Source organism: Colossoma macropomum, unplaced genomic scaffold (genome assembly GCF_904425465.1).
Source record: "Colossoma macropomum unplaced genomic scaffold, Colossoma_macropomum, whole genome shotgun sequence".
NCBI lineage: Eukaryota > Metazoa > Chordata > Actinopteri > Characiformes > Serrasalmidae > Colossoma > Colossoma macropomum.
Window position 1 is genome coordinate 2,611,409 of NW_023494788.1, and position 27,501 is coordinate 2,638,909.

The 27,501-nt window shown below is 42.0% G+C and overlaps 1 protein-coding gene across 3 annotated transcripts in view; it reads right to left on the reverse strand.

Moving 5' to 3' along the window:
• The window catches only part of smpd3 (sphingomyelin phosphodiesterase 3), a 94,814-nt gene that overhangs the window by 31,277 nt on the left and 36,036 nt on the right, over positions 1-27,501 (reverse strand). For 2 of the 3 annotated variants that reach the window (XM_036568038.1, XM_036568040.1), the window contains exon 2: positions 8,855-10,663. In XM_036568038.1, the coding sequence (XP_036423931.1) occupies positions 8,855-10,321 (1,467 nt within the window). In that variant the 5' untranslated portion in view covers positions 10,322-10,663. Of the gene's footprint in view, positions 1-8,854; positions 10,664-15,443; positions 15,566-27,501 lie in introns of those variants that run through there. The other variant, XM_036568039.1, reaches the window with a different exon arrangement.

Consider the following 27,501-nt stretch of genomic DNA (forward strand, 5'->3'; position numbering starts at 1 on the left):
TATTTCACTCGTTAATGCATTACAGAACAATGCACACACACACACACACACACACACACACACACACACACACACATACATACACATTTTATATACACCGCTAATCCTTCTGGGTCTTGGGGGGGTGGTGCTGAGCCTATCCCAGCTGTCATTGGGCGAAAGGTAGGATACATCCAGGACAGGTTTCCAGTCCATTGCAGCAGAACAATACAGTAAACTGTAAATGGTTTAAATGAGCATAAAGTTTATTGTGTAATTTTACAAGGTCTCAGTATGAACCTCCTCCAGCTGTACGGACAACATCAACGCCATAGTCAAATTCATCCCATACTGGATTGAGCATGTCGGGTGTTGCTGCACTCACGGCTCTTTCAGTGCGATTTCGGAGATCATCCATGTTGTGGAACCAACGACGAACGCTCTGAGCTGTTGGAGGTTCACTGCCGAAGAAAATCACGTTGCACAGTTATGACAGATTCGCTCTTATTGAAGTGGAGAACGCAGAACGCTTTCTGCTCAGGGGTCTCATCTCCTCTCAGACTGAAGGGAGCCATCTTTCAGTGACAGTCAGAAACCCCCTCTTTCTCTTGTGATTGGTTCCTAGGTGCCTCACGGTTGTAAAAATATGGCACTTTGAAATCGGATGAATCTTTTTGAATCACCCTGTATATTTTAAGGTTTGTTGTAATTGCTGATCCTACGACCAAGATTTGATTCAATTTTAGTTTTTTGTTTATACCATAAAAGTATTATTTTGCAGAGCGGTTATATACAGTTTTAGCAGTTACAAGTTATTCAGAGTTATATACTACGCAGAATGATTTGGCTGATAAAAGTTTGGCTGCACCAGCACCAACAAACTAAACCCTAAAAATCTACTTCCTACAATTTTTAAGTGACTTCAGAAAAATACTTTACTGTGCTAGGAGGCACCTGGATGTCTTGTTTGGATCACTGCGTCACACCTCCCGCCGGCTCAGCAGAGACGATCACCCCTCACTCCGACCAGAACTCCAACTCCCAGAATTCTCCGGGGATCAAATGACCATGGACTCTCAGCCATCAACCTATCCACGCTCCAGTTCACCTGATTATAGATTGTTGTCACCTGTTCATGTGCCCATATAACCTGTTTGTTTCCATAGCCTCATTATGAAGTATTGTATCCGTCTCCTGTGCGTTACTGAGAATTCAGTTCCAGTGTTTCATTTCCTGGTTTGTTTTCTCGTCTTCTCATTTATGATTCTAGCCTGACCCCTTTTGCCTCTTTCCTGTTGTGACTTTTTGCTTGTGTCTTGCACTCTGACATAGCTTAGCCTTCATTACCCTGTTTTGTGTATGAACCCTTGCCTGTTTTTGTACTTCGTTTTTGGATTACCCTTCATTAAATATTTTAGCCACAGCCTGCTCTGCGAGCGTCTGAGTCCTAAAAGCCGTCACACACTGACAGAGGTTTCCACAAAAGACAGCAAGAGAGAGACACTCCATCTCCACACACTGCTTCATGTCCTCTCTTTTTCAGTACTGTATTAAAATCATCACTAGTTTTTACTGGCAAAAATACAAGATCATGATACTTAGACACTTTTTCATGACAATTTATCTCTCAGTCTTTCATTTTTCTGATGTTTTATAAATGCACAGTGCCAAATTTTAAAAATACTATTTAAAAAACTATGAATACAATTATTTTCAAGTTCACATACTGCACTGCTAAATCTAACGTAATGAAAGACGCTTTTGTCCAGTGCTCTTTAAGTAGCCCAGTATCAACAATATGCTCAGAAAAGCATAATTTGTCACTTTACAATACAATACTGTATTTTGCATATATGACAAATACTGTATTGTACTCATCCCTGATCGTTACACTCTTAGCACACACATGCAGATGCACCACCCAGAATCAGAAACCAAGTGAAAAGTCAAGCAAATGCCAAGTGACACTTAGACAGGCACTCACATCCACACACACCCACACACTCAAACCCACTCACACACACTTACACCTAACAGACCCAGGAACCCGGCGAAGACATGCTCAAACACAAAACTGAGATACGCGCACACACACACACACACACACACACACACATGCACGCATGCATGCATACACATGAACCTTTCACATAAACAAACATCCAACCCACCCAAACTCTGCACTGACTCTGGTTCCACTGAGCGCACAGAGCTTTTAAATAATAATAAGTGGGATAAGTGTGTGCTCTGGAAGGCTTTAATTAGAGAGGTGCTCTCTCCTACGGGAAACTGTTTTAATTAATATTCTCAATCTGTACACACCCCTCCTTCTCTCCATCCCTCTTTATCTCCCTCCCCCCCGTATCCTTCCCTCCATTTCTCCATTTTCAGCCCTCTCTCTCCTTACCTCATGTTTCATCACACCAGCCTTCATTCATCATAGGGCCTGCTTATGCTGTACCTCAGTGCTTAGCTGGAATACTGTAACTCCCTCATCTGGAACTTTGTGCCCCCCCACTTGGAATATTGCTCCCCTTCTGCTGGAGTAATGTGCCCCTTGGCTAAACTAATGGTTGGAATATTTTGCCCTTTTTGCTGGAATATTGTACCACCTCATTTGGAATATTGTGCCCCTTCAGCTGGGATATTGTACTACATTAATTGGAATATTCTGCCCCTGAAATATTGTATCACCTGAGTTGAAATACTGTGCTGCCTCAGTTTTATTCCCCTGCAACTGTAAAGTTGTTCCTCCTTCTATTGGAATTTTGTGCTGCCGGGTGGAATATTGTGCCCTTTTTGCTGGAATATTGTACCACCTCATTCAGAATATTGTGTCCCTTCAGTTGGAGTATTGTACTACCTCATTTGGAATAGTGTGCCTCTTTGGTTGGAATATTGTACCACCTCATTCAGAATATTGTGTCCCTTCAGTTGGAGTATTGTACTACCTCATTTGGAATAGTGTGCCTCTTTGGTTGGAATATTGTACCACCTCATTTGGAATATTGTGACCCTTCTGTTGGAGTATTGTACTACCTCATTTGGAATAGTGTGCCTCTTTGGTTGGAATATTGTACCACCTCATTTGGAATATTGTGACCCTTCAGTTGGAGTATTGTACTACCTCATTTGGAATATTGTGCTTCTTCGGTTGGAATATTATACCACCTCAGTTGAAATACTGTGCTGCCTCAGTTGGAGTTTTATTCCCCTGCAACTGTAAAGTTGTTCCTCCCTTTGTTGGAATATCTCACCCTTCATTTAGAATGTTCTGCCCAAACAGTCTGAATGTTGTACCCTTTCAATTGGAATACTGTACCTGAACAGTTGGATTATTGTGCTGCCTCAGTTGGAATGTTGTTCCCCTCTGAGACTTTATCTTGGGCCTGACCAGTTGGAATGTAGTGCCTCATCAGCTGAAATGTCTCAGATGTAATTTTGTGCCTGTACAGCTGGAATGCTGTGCCCCTTCAACTAGAATATGGTACAATCGGAATACTGTATCCAAACAGTTCTAATACTGTGCCCTGAAAGTTGATGCATTGAGCCCCCTTCAGTTGGAATACGTTGCATTTTGAGCTTTGCATTTCTATTTTGTCCTACAGGGTAGCTAATCTTCAGAATGACGTGGATTTCCTGGCTGAGGAGTCGATGTTGCCCGATAAGAGCACATCAGATATAAACACTCGCTACTGTGTTCAGCTTGTTTCATTTTCTGTTGATGTTTGTAAAGCTTGTCCTGCCAGCTCGTTTATTAAAGGATCTGTCTGAGATACTGAGACTTAAGCAATAAGATTGTTTCCATAGTAAACACGGTGGTGTTACTGTTTTTGTGCGTATGTGTGTGTGTGTTAGGGTTTATCGCTTTGTGGTTTGTGGCACAGCCCACTCATGAGGCTGAGTAAGCTGGATAAAGTGTGTGGAGTACATTTACAGTTGTATTTGCTTTTAAGGATTGTAAATATCACAGTTTTGCATTTAGTACTTGTTGTTGGTGTGCCAGCACACTGTAGCTCGGCTGCTTTACTGCCCTGGGTTGCAGTGATGTTAAAAAGCTGTCACTGAATGATCTATTACAAAAACGAGCCTGTCCCCCTTTCGCAATTTCTTTTGCCCCCTTGCCTTATTAATCCTGCTACAGGGACGAGGCACCGGGACAGACATAATGGCCCAGTCTCATTTCTTATTTTTACCCCATCCTTTGTTTTCCAGTGTCATCTTGCCCCTTGGAACTGAGTTATCAGGGGCAGTGGTTGAAATCTTCCCTCTGAAATGGGACCCTCAAATAAAAAGAGCATTACTTCATTATCAGCTACTAGCGCTGCTCTGTAGGAGACCCTGCCAGTCTGCAGTGATAGCAGAGGAGGGTAAAGGTCAGCAACCTCACTGCTTAGTTACATTTAGGGCATCATATTGCCCACCACTAATTCTTCAGTGATATGAAGCTGAAGTCAGATATTTGCCAGCTTCTTGTTCAAATTTTCCTGTTGCCCCGTTTAAACCGGCCATCTTGCTGGTTCTTCTTTTTTCTCATAACACTCTGTTTGGAGTGTGTCTCTGAAAAACCTCCGTTTGGAGGGCTGTGTAGCCCTGGAGGGCTAATACTTCGCCCTACCCCTCTATCTCAACAAGAATCAGGACATCCTACCCTTAGACGTGAACACACAAACAGAGGGGTAGGACTAAGTGGTATGAGCAAGGGGTGAAATGGGATTGGGCCAAAGAAAGACTCAGTGAGGTTTGAGAGATATATTGCTATAGGTTTGATAAATAGTGTGTTTACAGCCTATGAGTTGCTTCCTGTAGTCAGCGTCTATGCTACATTTATTAGGCTGTTAACAGGCAAGGCAAGTTTCTTTAAATAGCACCTGTCATACACTGTGGTCATTCAAAGTGCTTTACAAATGAGAAAATACAAAGATAATTACAAAAGGTGTAGGAGAATAAAATTAGAAACTAAATTAGTATAATAGAGTGCCATTATAAGAGTCCAGTGTCGGGGCTTTTCTAATGCTCTCTGTCAACTGGTTCCATTTAAGAGCAGCACAGTAGCGAAACGCTGCTTCTTCATGTTTAGTCATTTCCTTTGGCAAGACTAACTGAGGCATAAGGATGGCATTCCCACTCCAGGTAAGGGGAGAGAAGTTTAAGTATCTCGGGGTCTTGTTCACAAGTGATGGGAAGAGGGATGGTGAGATCGGCCGCAGGCTGGGACAGGTGGCCGCAGTAATGCGGTCGCTGTACTGGACTGTGGTGAACAGGGAGCTGAGCCATAAGGCAAAGCTCTCTGTTTACCAGTCAGTCTCCATCCCAACCCTCACCTAGCTGAGCTTTGGGGAATGACCGAAAGAATAAGATCGCAAATAGAAGCGGCGGAAATGAGCTTTCTTCACAGGGTGGCGGCTACACTGTACTTGAAAGGGTGAGGAGCTCGGTCATCCAGGAGGTGCTCAGAGTGGAGCTGCTACTCTTCCGCATTGAGAGGAGCCGGTTGAGGTGGTTTGGTCATCTGATTAGGATGTTCCCTGGACACCTCCTGGTGGAGGTTTACCAGACCCTGAGGTTATCCTAGGACCCACTGGAGGGATTAAATCTGCAACTTGGCCTAGGAGCGGCTCAGGGTTCCCCAGAATGTGCTGGAGGAAGCTGCGGGGGACAGGGTCGTCTATGATTCTCTGCTCTCCCAACTGCTACCGCGATCCTAGCTGTATTAAGCAATTAAAGATGATGATGATGATGATGATGATGATGAGGACTAACTGACTAGTTTCTATTGATCTGAGAGTACTGCTCAGGTCATATCGCTGCAACATATGAAATAAATACGCTGGTCCTGCACCATTGAGCGATTTACAGACCAGCAATAGCTCTTTAAAGTCTATTCTATAACAGACTGGTAGCCAGTGTATGGATGTACACTAGGGAGTCCAGTTAGGAGACCATTACAGTGATCAATCCTGCTAGAAATAAAGGCGTGGATGAGTTTCTCCAGGTCTGCTTTAGTCAGAAAATCTCTGATCTTGTTAATAATTTTACTGTGATAAAATCCTGATTTAGTAACTGCTTTGACACGACTGATAAAACTGAGATCAGAGTCCATCAGTGCACCAAGATTACGTGCTTGCTCTTTAGATTTTAAGGCCCTCAAATCCAGATAGGCAGCTAGTCTGTGCATCTCATCACTATTCTTGAATAAAATAATCTGTTTTACGTTTATTCAACTTTATTCAGCTGAAGATATCCAGACAGTGATAATATTAGGTTTTGTCTTCTATATTTTTTTAGTGACTTTAAAGTAATTACAACCTCAAAACCAACCTTGTACTTGTTTTAAAAGGGAACACATTCTGTGTGTGGAAGGCTACAGCATAGCCTTATCTGTTTAGCAAGACACAGAAACCAGCCCACATATTTAGATTGATATGAACATAGATTAGACATTACAAAAACAAAGATTATGAGATAAATATGATTTCCTTGGTCTATCTTAATGCTGCGGATGGCATGTTTTCACTTTTAAATCATCTAACCTGACTTGGCATCAGAGTCTGTGGGAGACTTCCGACTTTATACTCAAGTCCAGTGCATGACTGACATTCTGTTCACTTTTTTATACCATGAAATCGCTGCAAAATGTCTGGTTTCATGTCATAATCTAAAAAATACTGACCGCCAGCAGTCAAGCAGCAAGGAGGGAGACGTCAGCCAGAAATCAGTTTGACTACGAAATGTTTTGGGAACTTTTTGCAGTTTCTAATCATTTTTTATTTAGTAACATCCACCCACTCAGGACGCACGCACTATTATAAATAGTGAAGATGCTCAACAGGGAAGCAGACAGACACCTGTCAATCAGACGAAATCTGCAGGCCTGACAACCTCGACTATAGTGACGTGCGTGTGGTGAAAACACTGTCAACTCCTGGCATGTTGTTGCTCCACAAACAGTATTCAGTGTCTATCAAGTCTGACACACACACGCACGCGTTCAGTATTTAGCAGGCTTGTCTGGCAGTCAGTGACAGCAGTGCTGGAGTTGGGCCTGAGGCCATATTGCCAGTTCAGAGATGAATATGACCCCTACATCTCTCTCTCTCGCTCTCTCTCCCACATATACGCACAATATGATCCCTACATCCCTCTCTAAAGAGCCAACAATGTACCTATTAACACACGATCTAGAAGAAACGTCCCTCCGTGCTGTGAAACCCACCCCAACTTCTCCGCAGCTCCACTCCAGGGATGCAATAACACAATAATAGAAACCAACAGCTATTTCTCAGTAAGGAGGAACAAAGATCGCAGCAGTAGAGTCCATGTCTCTTTGGGAATTACGGATGAGACACTTCAAAAAGACCCTCCGGGCTACAAAGCCAGGGATATAAATTATTCAGGGTGTATACGCACAAAGCACTTACTCAGAGTCAAACCTTACCAACCCCTACCCTAAATTAACCCTTTAAGGAACCAACTGTTTGGTTATGTCTGTACAGAAGTGTTTGTGCTAGAGTTGAAGCTCAAATCTCCATTTACAGAAATGTTGTTAGAACAAATGCAACATTTTCTGGTATAAATGAAACTGCCGATCGTTTGGCTGGTGCAGAAACTGTTAAAAAATAATAATAGTAATAAAAAGAGGTATTAATCAGTAAGTTAAAATCTATGAAAAAAAATTTCAGAGCAGTATCGAGCTCTGAAATTCAACTCTGAAATATAAAACCCACCCCACTAAACTCAAATGAAAACAACTTGGAAGTGAAAGACACTGACAATCAATGCCAGACAACACTGTCCATGTTGGAGTGAGAGAGACTATCTCCGAGGTCACTCTTTGCCTCATTAATCCTCTCATTATTTGCATAGGTTTGCATGAGATTTAAAACAGAGCAGCAGGAAGTAGTTACAGAAATAGACCACAACTGCGCACAGACAACCAGACTGACCACAGAGGACCTCCCACACCGCTTAAGAGAAACGAGTAAAGGACAGGAAAGACCACCACAAAAAAAAAAACTTCCTTTATGCTGTGTGTCAGACGATTCTTATCGACTGACTGAAAATGCTTAATTATCTACACTGATCAGGCATAACATTATGACCGCCTCATTGTCCATTTTATCAGCTCCACTTACTGTATAGGTGCACTTTGTAGTTCTACAGTTACAGACTGTAGTCCATCTGTTTCTCTGCATACTTTGTTAGCCCCCTTTTACCCTGTTCTTCAGTGGTCAGGACGCCCATGGACCCTCACAGAGCAGGTACTATTTGGGTGGTGGATCATTCTCAGCACTGCAGTAACACTGATGTGGTGGTGGTGTGTTAGTCTGTGTTGCACTGGTCTGAGTGAATCAGACACAGCAGTGCTGCTGGAGTTTTTAAACACTGTGTCCACTCACTGCCCACTCTATTAGACAATCCTACGTTGTCAGTCCACCTTGTAGATGTAAAGTCAGAGACGACAGCTCATCTGCTGCTGCACAGTTTGTGTTGGTCATCCTCTAGTCCTTCATCAGTGGTCACAGGACGCTGCCCACAGGACGCTGTTGGCTGGATATTTTTGGTTGGTGGACTATTCTCATTCCAGCAGTGACACTGAGGTGTTTAAAAACTCCAGCAGCACTCTTGGCTTATAATTCAGCTATTAATCTTATGGCTTATTATTCAGTAACTACATTAACTTATTTGATAACTACTATGAAACTAATATGTTCTGTTGTAATCTGTTCTAACATGTTTGAGTAAGTTCTGTAGTTATAAGAGCGAGAAAGTGAAGTGTGGACGCACATTCAGAGTTTAACAGGTTAACTTAACTACCACAATTTGACCTCCGGGTCCTTATACAGGTGTAATATAAAAGCCAAACGCTCCTTACCTTGGCGTAGAGAGCTCCTTTGGCTGCGAGGGCATCCTCTCCACAGCCGTTGGGATAGCATTCATAGTGTGCATCTAGGATGGGGTAGCGGCTGGCCAGGAGAAGGCCGCTGTTGAGGAACTTGAACCGTGAGCAGCAGCCCTTCCAGCCATAGCGGCCCACGTCACTGAGCACATAAGGGAAGTAGCGGTGCAGCTGCCGGCACAGCCGCTCCGATGCTCGCCGATCAAACACTTCCTGCAGGCACAGGAAATCTAGGTTGGCAGGGAAGAAGGCAGAGATTTCATGGTCAAAACCGTCATCACCGTGGCGGCGCTTGCGGCCCGTAGGCCTCTTGAAGAAAGAAGCCCGGTGCTGCGAGAGCGTGTTGTTGGACGTGATGCCGCCACCATCTGTTGCACCATGGAAACGGGTCAAGGACTCTCTGGAGGCAGTGCGACTGTGAAGGCTGCCGGTGTCTCCTTCACTGGGGCGATGGTTTTTGGTCTCCGCTGTCTCAGGTTCAGGGGAAGTGATGCTAATCTGGACCCCAGAAGGGTGCAAAGGACAGTCATCAGAGCCTGAACCTGCTGTGGTGGAATGGACTGGACATTCCTCAGATGCTTGAGGGTCTCCAGGCTGGTGGACCGGGCAGTCCGGTGATGGTTCCTCATGGCTGAAGTGCAGTGGACATTCGGCAATATTCTGGCTGTTATGGACGGGGCAGTCTGCGTTTGTTCCCCCAGAAGGATGCACAGGACACTCTGAAGTATTCTGGCCATTATGGATGGGGCAGTCTGAGCTTGATCCTCCGGAAGGATGCACAGGACACTCAGATGTAGGCTCACTGTCTCCCTCACTTCCAGTCGTTGGTTCCGGACGCTGGTCCAGTGAGGATGTTCGTCGGAAGCCCTGCGTGGCCAGGCTGCAGAAGGACGCGGCACTGATGGAGGTGTTGGTAGGTGAATCAATGTAGATCTTGATCTGCGGCCGACTGGCTCCGTTGCGGATTCGTTTGCCCACTTCCCGTGCCCTGCGCTGCGTGTCCGCCAGGTTGTTGAACCGTGCCAGAGAGTCGGGCAGCAGGCACACATTGGCGCTGCCAAAGCAGAAGCTGCGGCCTTGAGGGCGCCATTCGCCAGACCCTGCAGCAGATGGCCCCTGCTCAGCCCGATGAGCATCAGGTTTTCGGTACGAATAGATGTACGGGTGCCGGGAGGCCTGTAGGGGTGCCCAAAGTAGGAAGCCTAGCAGGGCGAAGGGTAAAGAGGCCAGCAGCAGGACCAGGTACAGTGGTGTAGAGATGAGTACCCCCAGAGCCAGGAAAGAGCAAGGGTCCTGCGAACGCCTTCGCTTTTCCAGCGAGGTGGCAACACAAGAGGCCAAGAGCCGGTCCAGCATCCAATAGCAGGGGAACACCAAGGCCCAGGACAGGCTGCTGAGGAAGCTGAGGAAGGCACTCGGGTAAGGGGAGGTGTGCAGGACCATCTCCGCCTTGCAGTCTGGTCCAAAACTCAACTCAAACTCAACAATAAAAAAAATTAAAAACAATGTTTAAAAATAGCTAAAAAGTTAACCCACACCCCTTTTGAGAAGAAAGCGGTTCTACATGGTTCCTTGGCTGTAGTTCAAAGTTTGGGTTTTAGGTTTCTGATCAACCCTTCTTCCCTCCCCAGTGAGGCCCCCTGGTGGAGGACTGCCAAACTACAACTTTGGGAAGAATCGGGACATCTTGACGGCTCACAGGGCCTTGGGGTATTCTACACACGTCGGCTGCAGAAGGCTGTCAAACTGCCAGCACCCTCATCACCGTCGTCATTAGCGCCAAACCTGCAGGTAACCAAGAAGGAGAGAAGAGAGGGATTCAGCTGAAAGGCAAGGATAATATGCAATCAGCAAAAACGGAACTAGTTAGATCTCACACATTCTTGGAAATCACCATGAATAATGAATAAGATTAGCTTCTCACAGAGCTCAGAGAATCAAAGAGATTTTTATGCAGCAGAGGTACTTCTAGCGACACACTAGACTACCTGATTGGCATTTGTATATGTGCACATTTGTTTGAGGTGTTGTATCTGTGTCTGGCCAATATCTTCTCAGAAAACAGCTATGCAACGTTTTTTTTTAGGACAAGAATGAAACCTTTTATCACTTAGTTCACAAAAGTATTAAACCAAATACTTCATGACGGCATAAACTGTACAAAACCGTAAATTTAGTTGTCACTTCTATTCAAGCCTGTATGTGCCGGCACAGCAGGATTTTCTAGGAGACACGGGAACTGATTCCAGAATCTCCATTTCCTTTATTAACGTTAACATACCTTGCCAACTACTCTTTAACAGCTCCAACTGTTCACTAATTCCAGTGTCTCCATCTCAACATTAACATTTACCACTCAGTTCTCTACTCATGGTTCCGATCCAAACCCTGTAAAGCTACTTGATTGCAAACAGCATTACACAAATTAAATTGAACTGAATTGAAACACTAACGATGTACTACAATGGGTTCGGCCTTCCTTGTGTTTCAGTTTTTCCTTCCAAAGTAATGTCCGGCAGATTGTTTTGCCTGGCCTTTAATGTACAGAAAGATAAAATTACAAAAAAATATAATTTGAAAGAATATCAAACGTGTCTGTGCCACTGCAAAACATGATAAGTAACAGTATTTGTGGTAGTGTTGAAAAAAAGATACTGACATTTTCCTTGATAAAGCTAACTGTGCACACATGCACATAAACACTATACACACGTGTTTATGAACAGTTCACTTCTACACATAGAGGGCCAGGCAATATATCGTCACTGTCCAAAGAAAACCATGTTTCTCCATTTTTGTCAATTTTTCTTTTTTACATTATTTCAACACACCAGCTGTGTGAAACCTTCATGATAAATGGACCAATAGAAATGCTCTAAAATCACTTAGAATAAAACCTCTTTACGTTAACCTACATTGAAATGTAAGAGTGTTTTTGCCATCTCCTCTAAAGTTACTCATTTGGAGATCCTTGTTTTTCTTTGGACAGCAATGATATGTAAAATAAGATATCCAAGACAACTTAATGCACCATAAACATACAATTAAAATTAATTTTTCTCTGCAAAGAGCAAATCTGAATGCTAACAAGGGCAGGAATGAAGCAGTCTTGATATAGAGTATGCAGTAACCTAAACATCTGTAGATGACCTTTGACCTTCAGCAAATATGTGATCTCTCTTAATCTGCTGTCCCTGGTGGTCTATGGGCTAGGATTTGATACTCTCAACGCCGCAGCCTGGGTTCGATTCCCAGTCAGGGAAGTCCTCTGTTTCTTGGGCTGGAGGTTAGGGAACCAGCCTCGTAACTGGAAGGTGGCTGGTTTGATCCCCAGAGCTGACAAAAGTGCCCTTGAGCAAGGCACCTAACCGCTACAGTACACTTTTGTGCTGCCCACCGCTCTGGGCAAGTGTGCTCACTGCCCACTAGTGTGTATGTGGTGTTTCACTGCACAGATGGGTTAAATGCAGAAGTGAATTTCCCCATTGTGGGATTAATAAGGGTCAATTAACTTAATCAGTAACATGATCATTGGAACCACATTGAACCAATGTTAGCTCAGCTTTCCTTATATGCACTGTTTTACACACTTTTCCACCTAAAACCTGGCAGCAGAGCCATGACTGCTTCCAAAGCTTTACTGCACGTCACACTTCGACTCAAAGTGCTTTCCTGAAGATCTACCGCACTGCTGAGTTTATTACTAATTAACACACCTGGCTCTACATTTCAGATTCTTCTGAAGTCTTTGATATGGCATGCTATAAAAATGGAACAGGGCAGAGATGAATTTGAAGATTTGGATGGATGAAACCTGTTTCCTCTGTTCACTTGGCCTTTTGTTTTATTTCGCTTGCATTTTAATCAAGAATTGATTGCACTTGAAAACCTGCTAAGCTGTTTGTTTCCACATGAAGTGCAACAAGTTGTGACAAAATATATTTGAACAGTGTGGGGAGGCGTGGGAGGTTTAGGTTGGCTCTAAAGCCCAAAGGTGAGTATTTCTCCAGGAGCATGGCTGCAGTTTCCTTCCCGTCTCCCAGCAGCACTGACCCTTCATCTGATTCTTATTCAGAAAACAGAGTAAAAATAAAAGGAAATGGAATATATGCAGGTAGAGTCGTCTCGAATCATCCTAAGCTGCAGAACTACACAGGTTAGTGTGCTCCATGCTCTCTCACCTGATTAAAAACTAGACAGTGCTTCTAAAGAGTCTAATGAAGTTGCTGTATACGAGATATTTGAATATAAACTATACAAATTAACTCCCATCGCACTTTTGTAGAAATTAAAAAGACCCCTGAATGAAAGCCGACACTGAAAAGCCACCCAACACATTGTGGCATAGGCCTTCAGGGAGAAGGAGGCCATCAATATTCATTTTTGTACTTTTTAATGCAGCGGCCGAACTGATATTCAGTCATGAAACAACAAAAGCTTTTTAATTTATAGAAAAGTGGCACTGAAATTATTTTTGTACACGTTATTTAACTTCACACTCTATGTAAGCACATTTCCAAGCACACTGTAAAAAATACTGGGGATTTAACTTTAAAAAGCTTGTGTCTGGGCTGCCTTGAAATTTGAGTTAAAAAGTTGATTTGATAGGGAGTAAAACAGATTGTTGTTCCATGAACTTCCATTAACTTTACAAAATTCGATTAACTCAAAATTTTAAGGCAGCATCAACACTAACTTAGGCAGAACAACAATTATTTTTACAGTGCAGGTAGAGATTTTTCTCTTCACTGTTTCTGGCAGCAGTTCGCCATTTTATGATGTATTATGTCAAAATAATAACTTATATTATCCAAAATTGGACTAATGACATTTTCTTGAATTTTTTTTTTTTGACATTGCCAAAATAATGAGTAATGTTCCCAAATATTTGACTTATTATCTTGAGATTTTCTTTTGTTATTAATACAAAATTCTGACATTATGTGACATTTTTTAAGAAAATAAATCATTATTCTAACACACTCAGTCATAATTTAGAAAACAACAAAAATAAGTCAAAGTTTTCACATTTCTGCTTCCAGAAATAGGTGATTTGTTTTCTCTTCTACATGACAGTTATCATCATTTTGACAATCATTTCTAGATGCACATGATCACACATATGCAAACATACACTGACTATAACTTCTATAGTTTGAAATTAACATAATATAAGGATACTCATGCGTATTTATTGAAGCACTCTTATTCATCCTTTTGATGCAGTTTCTTTAAAGACAGTGAGAGTGAAAATGAGGGAGTGAATCAGGCCACAAATTCAATAATAAGACTCCATTATAATTAAGAAATATTCTAATTAACTGATAAGCCCCGTGTGTTTAGGTTGTTGAGGTAAGAGGGTTTCGGATCATGTGTCCACGCGTCCACCAGTCATCCCTTCTGCCCTGCCTGGCAGGTGCAAATGGAGGGATGAAATCTGGATGAATGGAGAGCGAAAAAAAAAACACCTTCCACCCAAATGTCGGTTTGCCTTGTCCTGTCCAGCGAACCACATTAATCCCCCAGAGTAATGAGAGAAGAGAGCGCATTGAGCAATGAACGATACATACGCACTAAATTTGATGCCCTTGCACAGCTACACTGTTAGAAATAAAGATTCTGTGCAGGAACACTTTTTCGTTCATCAAGGTACAAACAGTGTAAATGTTCCCTCAAAGGTTCAACAGTGGTTTTACGGTCTGATTGTGAACCTTAAATAAGTTTTTCAGGTGAAAAGTTCATATTTGTACCTTTCATAACCGAATGATTTAAAACAGAACAATAAAATAAAAGCCTGGAGACGAGACGGGGTGTGTGGAGTCAGTACAGCTTAGAACATATCATTTCAGTGGATTATGGTTCAGTTATGTTCCCTGACTAAAGGTACTGAGATGTACCCCAGAGGGTCCCACCCCAGTGACAAGAGGGGTCCTGCCCCAGTGACAGTTTAGTGCCTTTTTTCTGAGAGTGCATACATACATTTATACACTGAATTTAAAGACTGTCAGACAGTCAAACATAAGCTTTTTGACATAATTTGAAAATGCCTGTTGTTCTTTACATTGTGTGTAAATTTCATGATGAATGGACCAAAAGAAACGACCCATGATGACAGAAAAAAAGTCTGGCTCCATTGACTTACATTAAAAGTAAAGTAGGTTTTTTCCTTCTCCTGTAAAGCTACCATTTTGGAGATACGAGGTTTTCTTCTGACAAAAGCAACATAAAAGCTCATGTAGATTCACAGGTCATTTAGGATATTGAATAAAACGCTCTATTTATGCTGTAGACATCACAACTCCTGCATCCTATGAGCACCGCTGCAAAAAATCTTTTAAGCTTTCCTACAATGATCCTTTTCACATCAAACCACTCTAAAAGACTTTGCGTCACTGCATCTTGCATCCTTGCAACGATTGAATTACGCATGTATTTTTAAAGATTGGTGGAATTCCCCTTTAGCACTGCTTTAAGCTTCTCTTGCGGCTCTCTCCACTACGCGCACTCACACACACACTCATTCACAGAGGAAGGTGAATAATATCATTCAGTAGAAGAGCTTTACCCATCCCAGCTGTGTAATCTGCTCTGGCTGGCTGTCCTGTCTGCGGGAGGACGGGGAAGTGACCCTCTTTTGTGTGAGTTCAGGCGGATTTTGGTAAAGCACAGCGTCAGTGCAGCTCTGCTGAGAGAGTGAACGCAGAGAGCACAGGAAAAGGAAGAGAGCACCACAACAATGCACGAAGGCTTTGCAGCTGTGCGGACAGCCCACACACACACACACTCACACACACACTCACACATATGCACACGAGGGGAAAGGGGGTGATGAGCACGCCTCGTGTTTACACCATGCACACCAGCATCCAGGTCACACAGACACATGCACACGCATGCTTTTCACACAAGTTGATGGCTACGTTAGACTCACAGCTCCAAAGCTAAAGAATCGAACTTCAGACAATAAAAATCTCCTGGCTAACTGAGTACTTTTGGGATGAGAAGGTAAAATTTGCACATTTCATTTTTTGGTGAACCATTCCTTTAATACCAGTCCACTACTGCTGTGCCTGCAGCACAGAAGCGCTTCAGAGATTTTGCTCTGTATGATTAAAGTAGCTGCAGAGCTGCCCTTCATTACTGATGATGCTTGCTAGATATGAATGGATGTAATGATACACTAAAAAGCTGCTCTCAGTATGTGATCTACAGTCCTGAGAAGAAGATACAGAAAACAGAATACATCGAGGAGATGAGCCGCAAGTGACGACCCTCCCTGCAATGCATTTTATTACTGTTCTTGAATCCGCTTCTTATGGAATAAGAACTCTTTGATTTTAAGGGGTTTTTGAGTCGAATGGGCCTCAGTGTAAAATTTAATAAATTATAAACTTTCATAAAGTTTTTACTTGCAAACATAGTGTAGCTCTGGCACAGAAGAAGACCTGCCACTTTTTTTCCCCAGGAAAATGCTGTTTATTGAAACAGCAGAAAGGGGAATGAGGGACCGGTCATCAAAAGGCAAAGTAAAATGATGAAGGTAAACACTGCCAGACACTAATTAGCTGAAAAGGACACTATTTACCACAAACAAAACGTCAACACATCTCAACTGAAAACAAGCAAACTTTACTTTATTTGCATCCAGTGTATTATTTGAATCAGTGGTCCATAAATTTACAGCAACTCAAACAACTACACAGGAAAATATTAAAAGCTAGAACAGTTAGCTGATCACAAACTGTCACAAAAATAACCTGAAACAAACAGCAGGCTAAAGTGAACTTATGAAGCTAATGCTAACGCTAGCTAGCTAGTTAGGTTAGCCTGCTAACCTCTTATTGACCAGGGTATAATTTGGTTTGTCCATCTGAATTTACTTGACCAAATCGTAAGGCAAGTTATTCAGTAACTGCATGAAATGAATGTAATTTTTTTATTTTATTTATTTATTTATTCCCCTCAAATTAACAGAAATTGTGTTTTATGATCAGACACATTGCTTTATGCTTACAATTTACTGCTGAAAGCCAAAAATCTTAGATGCTCTTTGTATTTTTTTATAAAAATCATTTTTACAGAGCAGATCACTGAAGAGACGCCATCTGTTTATAGTTTATAGCCCAGATTTGTGGAAAAATGGGTCGACTTTCAGTAGACAAAAAAATTGTGAGTTCAGCTTCTTTTATTATAAGGGTTTATAATTACATCACCCATCTATTTGACTGGAAAGAAGACAGTTACAGCTCTCATACGACCCCCACCTTCTGAATGTAGCTTATGAAATATGAAAGTTATGAAGAATATGACGAAGTGCGTTTTGGAACCACCGGTGGTTCCAAGGAGTTGAAAAGGCGAAATTGGACAGATGAATGTTACCAGCTAAACTTACCACACATGAAATTTCCTCCCTAATTTGCTTCAGCATTGGTTAGTTAAATTAGGTGTTATCTAATGAACGCGAGCGTTAGCCAGGTTCACTGGTCATTTTAGGTAGTAAATAAAATGGCTATTTTTGCGTATAGTCATTGCGGCCCCTGGTTCCTTCACCACTGTTGTGAGCAATTCTGAGTCGGTGTTGATTATGCAGAGATTTTAAAAAACTGGTGAAATTTCCCTTCAAACTAGGAACTGAATAATGACAAAAATGGAACTGAGAAAACACAGATTACTTTCCTCACTAATAAGCAAAATACAAAAAAAGAAAACACTCAGAAAAGTACGAATCCATCAAAACTGTTATCAAACTTAAGTGCAGGGAACTGAACAAATGTAACTAGTTGCCACCTTTGCACACACACACACACACACACACACACACACACACACACACACACTGCAAAAAGAATCTGGTGCAGAAAGGTCCGCGCCTGGCGGCATACATGCATAATACTGAACCAAGCACATACCGCACGTCTGCCATCAGGTTGAAGTGTGTAAAGGATAAATATTCATGTACACACAGGAAGCAGAAGCATCCACTCCTCACTGATTTGATTATTGTTATGGAAATGCATCTTTTCCCTCCAGTGTCAAAACACTTGGAAGCAGCATCTTCTCTCTCCAGGACAGTTTTACAGATAACGTATGTCAGACAGCAGCCTTAGACTGATCACTGAGTAAGTGACCCTTTTAGACCCACAATGAGGAAATTTCACCACGGCATTTTGACCCATCCATGCAGTGGAACACTTCATACAGTGGGGCAGTCGTGGGCTGGAGGTTAGGGAACCAGCCTTGTGACCGGAAGGTTGCCGGTTCGATCCCCTCAGCTGACAGTACGTGACTGAAGTGCCCCTGAGCAGGGCACCTAACCCCCAACTGCTCCCCGGGCACTGTGGATAGGCTAGAGACAGGGCTGCCCACTGCTCCGGGCAAGTGTGCTCACTGCCCCCTAGTGTGTGTGTGTTCACTAGTGTGTATGTGGTGTTTCACTGCACGGATGTGTGCTCACTGCCCCCTAGTGTGTGTGTGTTCACTAGTGTGTATGTGGTGTTTCACTGCACGGATGGGTTAAATGCGGAGGTCTAATTCTGATGTGTTCAGACACAGTTGGCTAAAAGGTTCATTTCATTTCACATACTAGTGAACACACACACTAGGGGGCAGTCAGCACACTTGCCCAGAGTGGTGGGCAGCCCTATCCATGGCACCCGGGGGGCAGTTGGGGGTTAGGTGCCTTGCACATACTGTAGGCTCAGGGGATTGAACCAGCGACCTTCCGGTCACAAGGTCGGTTCCCTAACCTCCAGCCCATGACTGCCCCCAATGGTAATACTGAATATTATGCTAATTTAAATAAGTGCCGATATGCAAATTATCTTTCTTTCCTTCTCTTCAACATGCTACGTGATGTATTTAACCACTCCCTTTGGACAATGGTTCTAATCTATACTACACAAGTATAGATCTATATCTACTCTATGTACGTTTTGGGGATTTGGAGACCTCTCTGGTGGAAATGTGTAATTGCATGCAACGTGCAAGAAACACATTTTGCTACGTGTGTTGTGCTTTGGACCCCTTCCTGGAGCGGAAAGTTCTCTTAATGAAAGAAAACTCAGTCTAAACTTGGTGAAGGACGCGTCTTCATGTGAGACATCGAGCCAGACCTTCTTTTTGAGGGATGTTAATATGTAAGATGTACGACGTGGTCCAGAAAACTCGATGCCTCTGGCTTTTAAAAGATCATTTCAGGCTTTACAGGGCTCGCAGAAGTGCACGCTCACCATATTTTAGCTTTTATTCTCATCACACTGTATTGCTACTTATTTCAATTTTAACAAAAAATCTTACATAGTGTAGCTTTAAAAATGTATATGATACAAAAGATTGTGCATAACAACAGGCTATAGACTTTGTTGTCCTGTCTAGTACCTAGTGACATGTATATTTATTGTTTCGTATGTTTATTGTCTGGTGTATTCATTGTATATTCTGCATTTATTTCACACTGTTGAGTATCTGCACTCTCTGTAGTCTAGTCCTGTGTAATGTGCTTCTGTTGTGTGTTTTGGGCCTGAAGAATGACATTTCATTCCAATTTATGTAAGTTATACTGAGGAATAATGTGTGGGTATGACTTAGTAAGGTGTGGAAACAAGATAATTAAGATACAGTCTCGTTCCCGTGCCCTACTAAGTCGTGGTCATGACATATTTATCTCATTACCACACCTTCCTAAGTTGCGGCCACCTATTAGGATCTCATTCCGACGTGTTAATACGGCATGGCCACAAATTATTTTTATTTATACGCGATGTCACCAGGAGGGCTCCATAAAGACCACTTGACTTGCCTTGATATGTTGTTTTACTCATGTTTACTCCTGTGGGCGGAGCCTTGTTTATGACCAGTTGGCCCCAGATGTGTATTGTCATTACAAGATCACATCTGCCCCTGCAAAATTAAGCTACATTAGCTTCGTTTGGCTTTATCACTCTGTCTTGATGAGAGTCATTTTAATATACAGTAAATTAAATAAAGTGACCCTTATTAGTCCCACAATGAGGAAATTTCACATTGGCATTTTGACCCATCCGTGCAGTGGAACACCTCATACATACTAGTGAACACACACACTAAGGGGCAGTGAGCACACTTGCACGTACTGTAGGCTCATGGGGTTCGAACCAGCGACCTTCCGGTCACAAGGTCGGTTCCCTAACCTCCAGCCCATGACTGCCCCCAGTGGTAATATTGAATATTATTGAATATTAATTTAAATAAGTGCTGATATGCAAATTATCTTTCTTTCATTCTCTTCAACACGCTACGTGACGTATTAAACCACTCCCTTTGGCCCACATCTGCCCCTGTAAAATTAAGCTACATTAGCTTCGTTTGGCTTTATCACTCTGTCTTGATGAGAGTCATTTTAATATACAGTAAATTAAATAAAGTTTAATTCATGTTCATGTTGTCCCTTTTTCTCCCTAAAAAGATGGTGAGAATGAGTGTGAATCCCAAACTTCAGAGCCTTTTAAACAAGAGCAGCTGATCCATACTGACCACTACTCACACACCGAGACCTGCTTTGGCTAAACACAGCCACAATCCAAATTCATCTAAAACCTGCGAGGTATTACCGAGCGCTCAGGATCAGGCTAATCCCACAAGAATCAGGGACATTTCATACTGTTTCCTCTCTGTGCTACGAGAAACAGTAAAAGCAAATGGTGTGTGTGTGTGTGTGTGTGTGTGTGTGTGTGTGTCTGTAGGTGTGTGTGTGTGTGTGTAAAACACAACCTCGCTGTGCTCCACAAGTCTCAGTGCTATACAGTATTATTATTGTTATTGCAACACTGATATTGCACTAAAGCCCAAAAATCAGCCCTCTAACCAATCACTGAATGTTTTCATCAGCAGCAAACTATTACAGCTGCATCTGCAGACCACTGCAAAGATAATGCTAATGTCTGCTAGCACCACAATGGGATTCCAATAGTATGTTAGCACTAGACTAACGCTGGTAACACTTCTGGCTGCTCTAGATCAAACAGACATTTGAAGCCTGTAAAAGACTTTAACACATATTTGAGCTCGTATGTATCAGTTTTACAGTGACTCAGTAAAGAGTCCTGCCATAGAGCTGCTGCTGTTTTCCATTCCTAACAACTGCCTGAAACCTGGCTCGTATTCACAGACACTGATGTTTCTAGAACTTCCAGAAAGCCCGGAGTGTTTTTTCTCTGGAAACTGTTCCAGCGCATTGTAAATCTAAGGGTGGTTTCCTGCATCGCTTCCTAATTATATTGTAAGGCCTTTCTAATTCCTAGATGTGAGGCCATCAGTTCAGCTCCTGCAGCCCTGAGTAACGGGAGATTGGATAACCTGGTAAAATAAACCTGGTCGGAAAATTTTGAGTCGTTTGACGTTTTTAACCCTTTTGTTTGCAAACAAAATGTAAGAACGAAATAAGGGGATTATTACAGTACTTGCAGAGATAAACATAACAAAGATAACGATTCTATTAAATAAAAAAAATTATATTGTACAGAAAGCATTGGTCTCTGAAGAGAAAAGGTTTGTACTATTACAGCTATTTTGTGTTTTATTTATTTTATATTTCATATACGAAGGGACTTTAATACACCAAACACTCTTTTACACTGATGAGTTCATTTTGTTCCACATCAGCTTTGTGTACTGTATCCTGATACAATGTAAAGAGAGATAGACAGAGACGGAAAGAGAGAGAGAGAGACAGAGAGAGAGACTAAGAGAGAGAGACAGAGAGAGAGACTGAGAGAGAGAGACAGAGAGAGAGAGAGAGAGAGAGAGAGAGAGAGAGAGAGAAAGAGAGAGAGAGAGAGAGAAAGAGAGAGAGAAAAAGAGAGAGAGAGAGAGAGAGAGAGAGAGAGAAAGAGAGAGAGAGAGAGAGAACTATTATTGTAATTAAACTCCAGTTATACTTAAGTTTATGTTACATGCATGTGGTGCTTTTTTTACACATCAAAGTCCTCTTAACTCTTAGCTGTCTGTGTTTCTGTGTGTGTGTGTGTGTGTGTGTGTGTGTGTGTGTGTGTGTGTGTGTGTGTGTGTGTGTGTGTTGATAAGAGTGATGAACTGGTTATGCCTCAGTGACCACACCAATAGAGACCACACCAGTCTACTGCTGCTCTATTATTAATGAACAGAGAGAGAGAATTTGAAACTCCCTTTATTGGGTCACTGAAGTCTCCACAAACCACATACCAGAAACAAATATTCAAACTAATCCAACGCGCATATTAAGTAGCAAGTAAAAGTGAGAAAAAGAAAACAAAACACACTAAAACCAATAGGCACCATTAAAACATCACCAATTAATTGCAACAATAATTCCATCAATAGAAACTGTTGAGAGAATTTATAATATGGTGTGATGCATTAAGATTTCTAAGATTTCTCAACAGCTGCTTTTATAGTCGTCCTAATTAAGGTTTATTTGTTTAATGGAGTTGTGGAATAACTGAAGTTTGGGGGGAGGAGCATGGCTGAAACCCCTCCTCTATACAGTCTAATGCCCTATACATTCTCATCCTTACTTTCGGTTTCCTGTGATGAAATTCTTGCAATCCCCACCCATCTTCTCCCCGTTCCTCAGTCCTATGACAGATCAACTACAGTTAAACTGTAGGAGGGTCCGGCCTTCCAGCTACAGGCAGAAGCCACCCAGCTCCACTTACTACATAGGTGCACTTTGTAGTTCTACAGTTACAGACTGTAGTCCATCTGTTTCTCTGATACTTTGTTAGCCCCCTTTTACCCTGTTCTTCAGTGGTCAGGACCCCCATGGACCCTCACAGAGCAGGTACTATTGGGTGGAGGATCATTCTCAGCACTGCAGTAACACTGACATGGTGGTGGTGTGTTAGTGTGTGTTGCGCTGATCTGAGTGGATCAGACACAGCAGTGCTGCTGAAGTTTTTAAACACTGTGTCCACTCACTGTCCACTCTATTAGACACTCCTACCTTGTCAGTCCACCTTGTAGATGTAAAACCAGAGACGATAGCTCATCTCTGGTTGGTGGACTATTCTCAGTCCAGCAGTGACACTGAGGTGTTTAAAAACTTCAGCAGCACTGCTGTGTCTGATCCACTCAGATCAGCGCAACACACACTAACACACCACCACCATGTCAGTGTTACTGCAGTGCTGAGAATGATCCTCCACCCAATAGTACCTGCTCTGTGAGGGTCCATGGGGGTCCTGACCACTGAAGAACAGGGTAAAAGGGGGCTAACAAAGTATGCAGAGAAACAGACGGACTACAGTCTGTAACTGTAGAACTACAAAGTGCACCTATATAGTAAGTGGAGCTGATAAAATGGACAATGAGTGTAGAAACAAGGAGGTGGACATAATGTTTTGCCTGATGGGTGTATATATACATATATATATATATATATATATATATATATATATATATATATATATATATATATATAATCAAACCCTGGTATGTCGGGTGGAGGGCAGCAGCAACTGAACTAGTTTTATCCAACTCAAAAAATTTTATTCATTGAAAGAATCTTTCATTCAACCTGTTTGTTTAGGTTGAATAAAATCAATCACTCGTTACTATATGAAGTAATTTTTTTAGGTTGAGCTGACGAGCCATTTTTTTACAGTGTTGAGTGTTTGTTTCATCTAAAAGTACCACTCGAAATAAAATATCACCAATAAAAATATGCAAATAACCAGATTAATAGCATTCAGAGAAAATCGGTAATTAAAGGTAAGTCATAAAGTTTGAAGTTTGAATCATCATTCATGATTACATATTAAAAACATATATAACAGCTAGTTTGGCTTTTTTCTTGCATGTTTCTTAAAAGCTGGTTTATTTCTGATAAGACTGAATTAGCCAGCAGGCGAGTGAGAGTAATGAAGAGCAGTGCAGATGTTTCAGATCAGGCACTGAACTCAAATAAACCCACAAGCTTTAATAAAGAACAACACACATCTGCTCAGCTTTATCACCTTTCATCATCACCTCTCTCGCTCTCTCACTCTCTCACTCTCTCAGGTCAGTTCTAATGTGCTTTATTATCATGAATGTAGCAAGATAATCTATTACCAAAGCAACAAACAATAATGCATAAATATAAATAAATAAAAAGATGGATATAGATCAGAACCCTAATCGTTTACAGAAAAGTTGTTCTCTCTCTCTCTATTTCTCTCTCCCTCTCTCTCTGTCTCTCTCTTTCTCTATCTCTGTCTTAGTAGTTCTCAGAGTCTCTTTCTCTGTCTCCATCTTTTTTCTCTCTCTCTCTGTCTCTCTTTTTCTTGCTCATCTTCTCCTCTGTCTTTGTCTTGTTTTCTCTTCTGTCTGACTGACACTCTCTTCTTCTCTTCTCTTCTCTTCTCCTGTTCTCTTCTCTTCTCTTCTCTTCTTTTTCTCTGTCTCCATCTCCTCTCTCTCTCTCTCTCTCTCTCTCTCTCTCTCTCTCTCTCTCCGTCTCTGTCTCTGTCTCTCCCACTATCTTTTTTATTTCCTGTGAAAGTTGGCTGGCTTCCTCTGCACACACAGTGTGTGTGCGTGTGCGTGTGTGTTAGAGCGAGTGGGTGACGCCTCTCTGAGCACACTCGAGGGACTTTGTTGCTATGGCGACCTCACTGCATTCGTCTGTGAAGCGTAGTGGCGCTGTCCGTCACACTGCTCGATGACCATTAAAAGGGAAATGCCACCGATTTTTAAAAAAAGTTTCTGCATAATTAATTTGTTCAAATGTAAACAAACTCATTCAGAGTGGTTTGGTTTGAAACGACTCATCATAGTGACTCAGATTTCTTTACAGTGGTGGTGATAGGAACCAGGGGTCGCCATGACTACAACACAAATATAGGCATTTTATTTACTATCCAAAACCACCAGTGAACCTACACCTCCTACAGGTCTTCTGAGTTTTTATATGAAATGGCAAATGGATGATGTAATGTTGAAGATGACTGCCTTGATGACGCCCTACATGCACTCTGCCTTAAATGGATCTTAAAAAAATAACTTTTCAGGCCAAAATCTATCGTAAAACAGTGTCTCAGTGATCAGGCAGTGAATTCATAACCATTTCATGTAATAAGTTTCTGTGAGGGAGCTTTTAGAGGTGGACGTCTGGTTCCTATCACCACCACTGTGAACAATTCTGCGTCAAGTTTCTCCAGAACGGAGGTTCACACCAAACCAAAGATTTTGAGAAATTTCGAAAAATTGGTGGAATACCCCTTCAACACAAACACTTTTTGAGCAGTTTATTACTCAGAAGTGACAGACGGTGACTGCTGTTATCAGGAAAGGTAAACACACACAGAGTTTACAGAGTGTGTTTTACACCACGAAGCACAAACCCACCCTAATATACACACTTTCACCTCCACACACGTTTATGACTGTGTAATACTGCAGTCATAATAAAATGTGCAATCAAATATAACTCAGGCTAAATTAAATGCACTTAGAGCCTGTACTGCACAGCAAACTACACACTGACATCCAGCTGGATGAGAGCGCAAAGTTATTAAAGGGGAATTGCACTCATTTTTCAGAATGTCTTTATTACTAAAGCTGCGCTATGAAAGATTTTGTTAGAATTTAAATAAGAAGTATCATTATTGAGTGAGGACAATAAAAACAAGCTAAAATATGGTGAGCGTGCACTGCTGCGAGCCCTTTAAAGCCTGAAATAATTATTTAAAAGTCAAGAAGTGTCGAGACTGTGGCTCAAAAAGAAGGTCTGGCTCGATGTTTAGGCCTCAAATGATCTCAAAATCAATATTATACTGATGAAGATGTGATGACAACAGTAGATGACTCACTCACATCCTCAGAAGACGCGTCCTTCACCCGGTTTTGACTGAATTCTCTTTGAATTCTCTTTCAGCATGCTCGCAATCATCAGATTCATCCACTCAGGGAAGGGGACAGAAGCACAACCCTCAGTACAAAATGTTCTTCTGCATGTTGCATGCAATTACATAATTCCACCAGAGAGGTCTCCAAATCCCCAACACTTTCATAGTGCAGCTTTGAATGATAGCATGTAAATAAAGTAATTCAGAGTGGCTTAATGTGAAATGCTAGAGAAATTTGCTGAGTGAGCTGTTCACAGTGGTGAGGGTCATAGGAACCAGACGTCTGAAGAGTTTAACGGCTAATGTTTTGTCCTGGGGAGTCAAAGTGCAATGTTGGTGGTGAGCAGAGCATCATAGAGTCAATACAGCACATAAATTATAATAGGTTTCAAATCAGATTTTTAAAAATACATGTACAGTGGAGACGTATGTGCAGAGAGTTCTAAGGCAAAAAAGAAAAATTTTAATTATTTAATTATTATTTAAGATTTAACACATAGCAGGGCTATGCTCTTGCACAAGGGGGGTGAAGGGCAAACCTTGATAGTAAGCTATGAATAAAACATTCTTATTTGGAGTGGTCCTTTGTAGATAACCCTGGCCTTAATCCTAACCCTAACCTTAACGTCAACCCAATACCTAATCCTATCCCTCACCCTGGCCCTAATCCTAACCTTGACCTTAACCTCAACCCAATACCTAATCCTAACCCTCACCCTGGCCTTAATCCTAACCCTAACCTTAACCTCAACCCAATACCTAATCCTAACCCTCACCCTGGCCCTAATCCTAACCTTGACCTTAACCTCAACCCAAAACCTAATCCTAACCCTCACCCTGGCCCTAATCCTAATCCTAACTTTAACCTCAACCCAAAACCTAATCCTAACTCTCACCCTGGCCCTAATCCTAACTTTGACCTTAACCTCAACCCAAAACCTGATCCTAACCCTCACCTTGGCCCTAATCCTAATCCTAACTTTAACCTCAACCCAAAACCTAATCCTAACCCTCACCCTGGCCCTAATCCTAATCCTAACTTTAACCTCAACCCAAAACCTAATCCTAACTCTCACCCTGGCCCTAATCCTAACTTTGACCTTAACCTCAACCCAAAACCTGATCCTAACCCTCACCTTGGCCCTAATCCTAACCTTGACCTTAACCTCAACCCAAAACCTAATCCTAACCCTCACCCTGGCCCTAATCCTAACCTTGACCTTAACCTCAACCCAAAACCTAATCCTAACCCTCACCCTGGCCCTAATCCTAACCTTAGCCTTAACCTCAACGCAAAACCTAATCCTAACCCTCACCCTGGTCCTAATCCTAACCCTCATATGTTTTTGACCTGTTACTGAGAGTCTGTTGAGTGTTTGATTCATCTAAAACGACACTCAGAATAAAGTGTCACTGTTTTTTTACATTATTAGTTATAAAGTGATGGTTTGTCACTGTCATCTTTATATTCAAACACACTTTCATCTCCCTTGTTATTATTGTCAGGCTTAAAATTCACTGCCTCTCATCTTGACTTCAGCAACCATTTCCTCATCATCTGAGTTGTCCTCATCTGCCCTCTCATGTTTTTCCACTTGATTTGTGGTCAGTTTCATGTGTACCAAACTCTCTCTCAGCTGTGATCTTGATGGGCACTGGTGTTTGAAGCTAAAGCGATTGGTTGACTGAAAGAAAAAAGTGAGTTCTTGGTTTTTTTTTTTTCTCTACAGTTGATTTGCGCCTAAGCATTTATTGCAGGTTCCTGTGAGTGTTGTGGCCCAC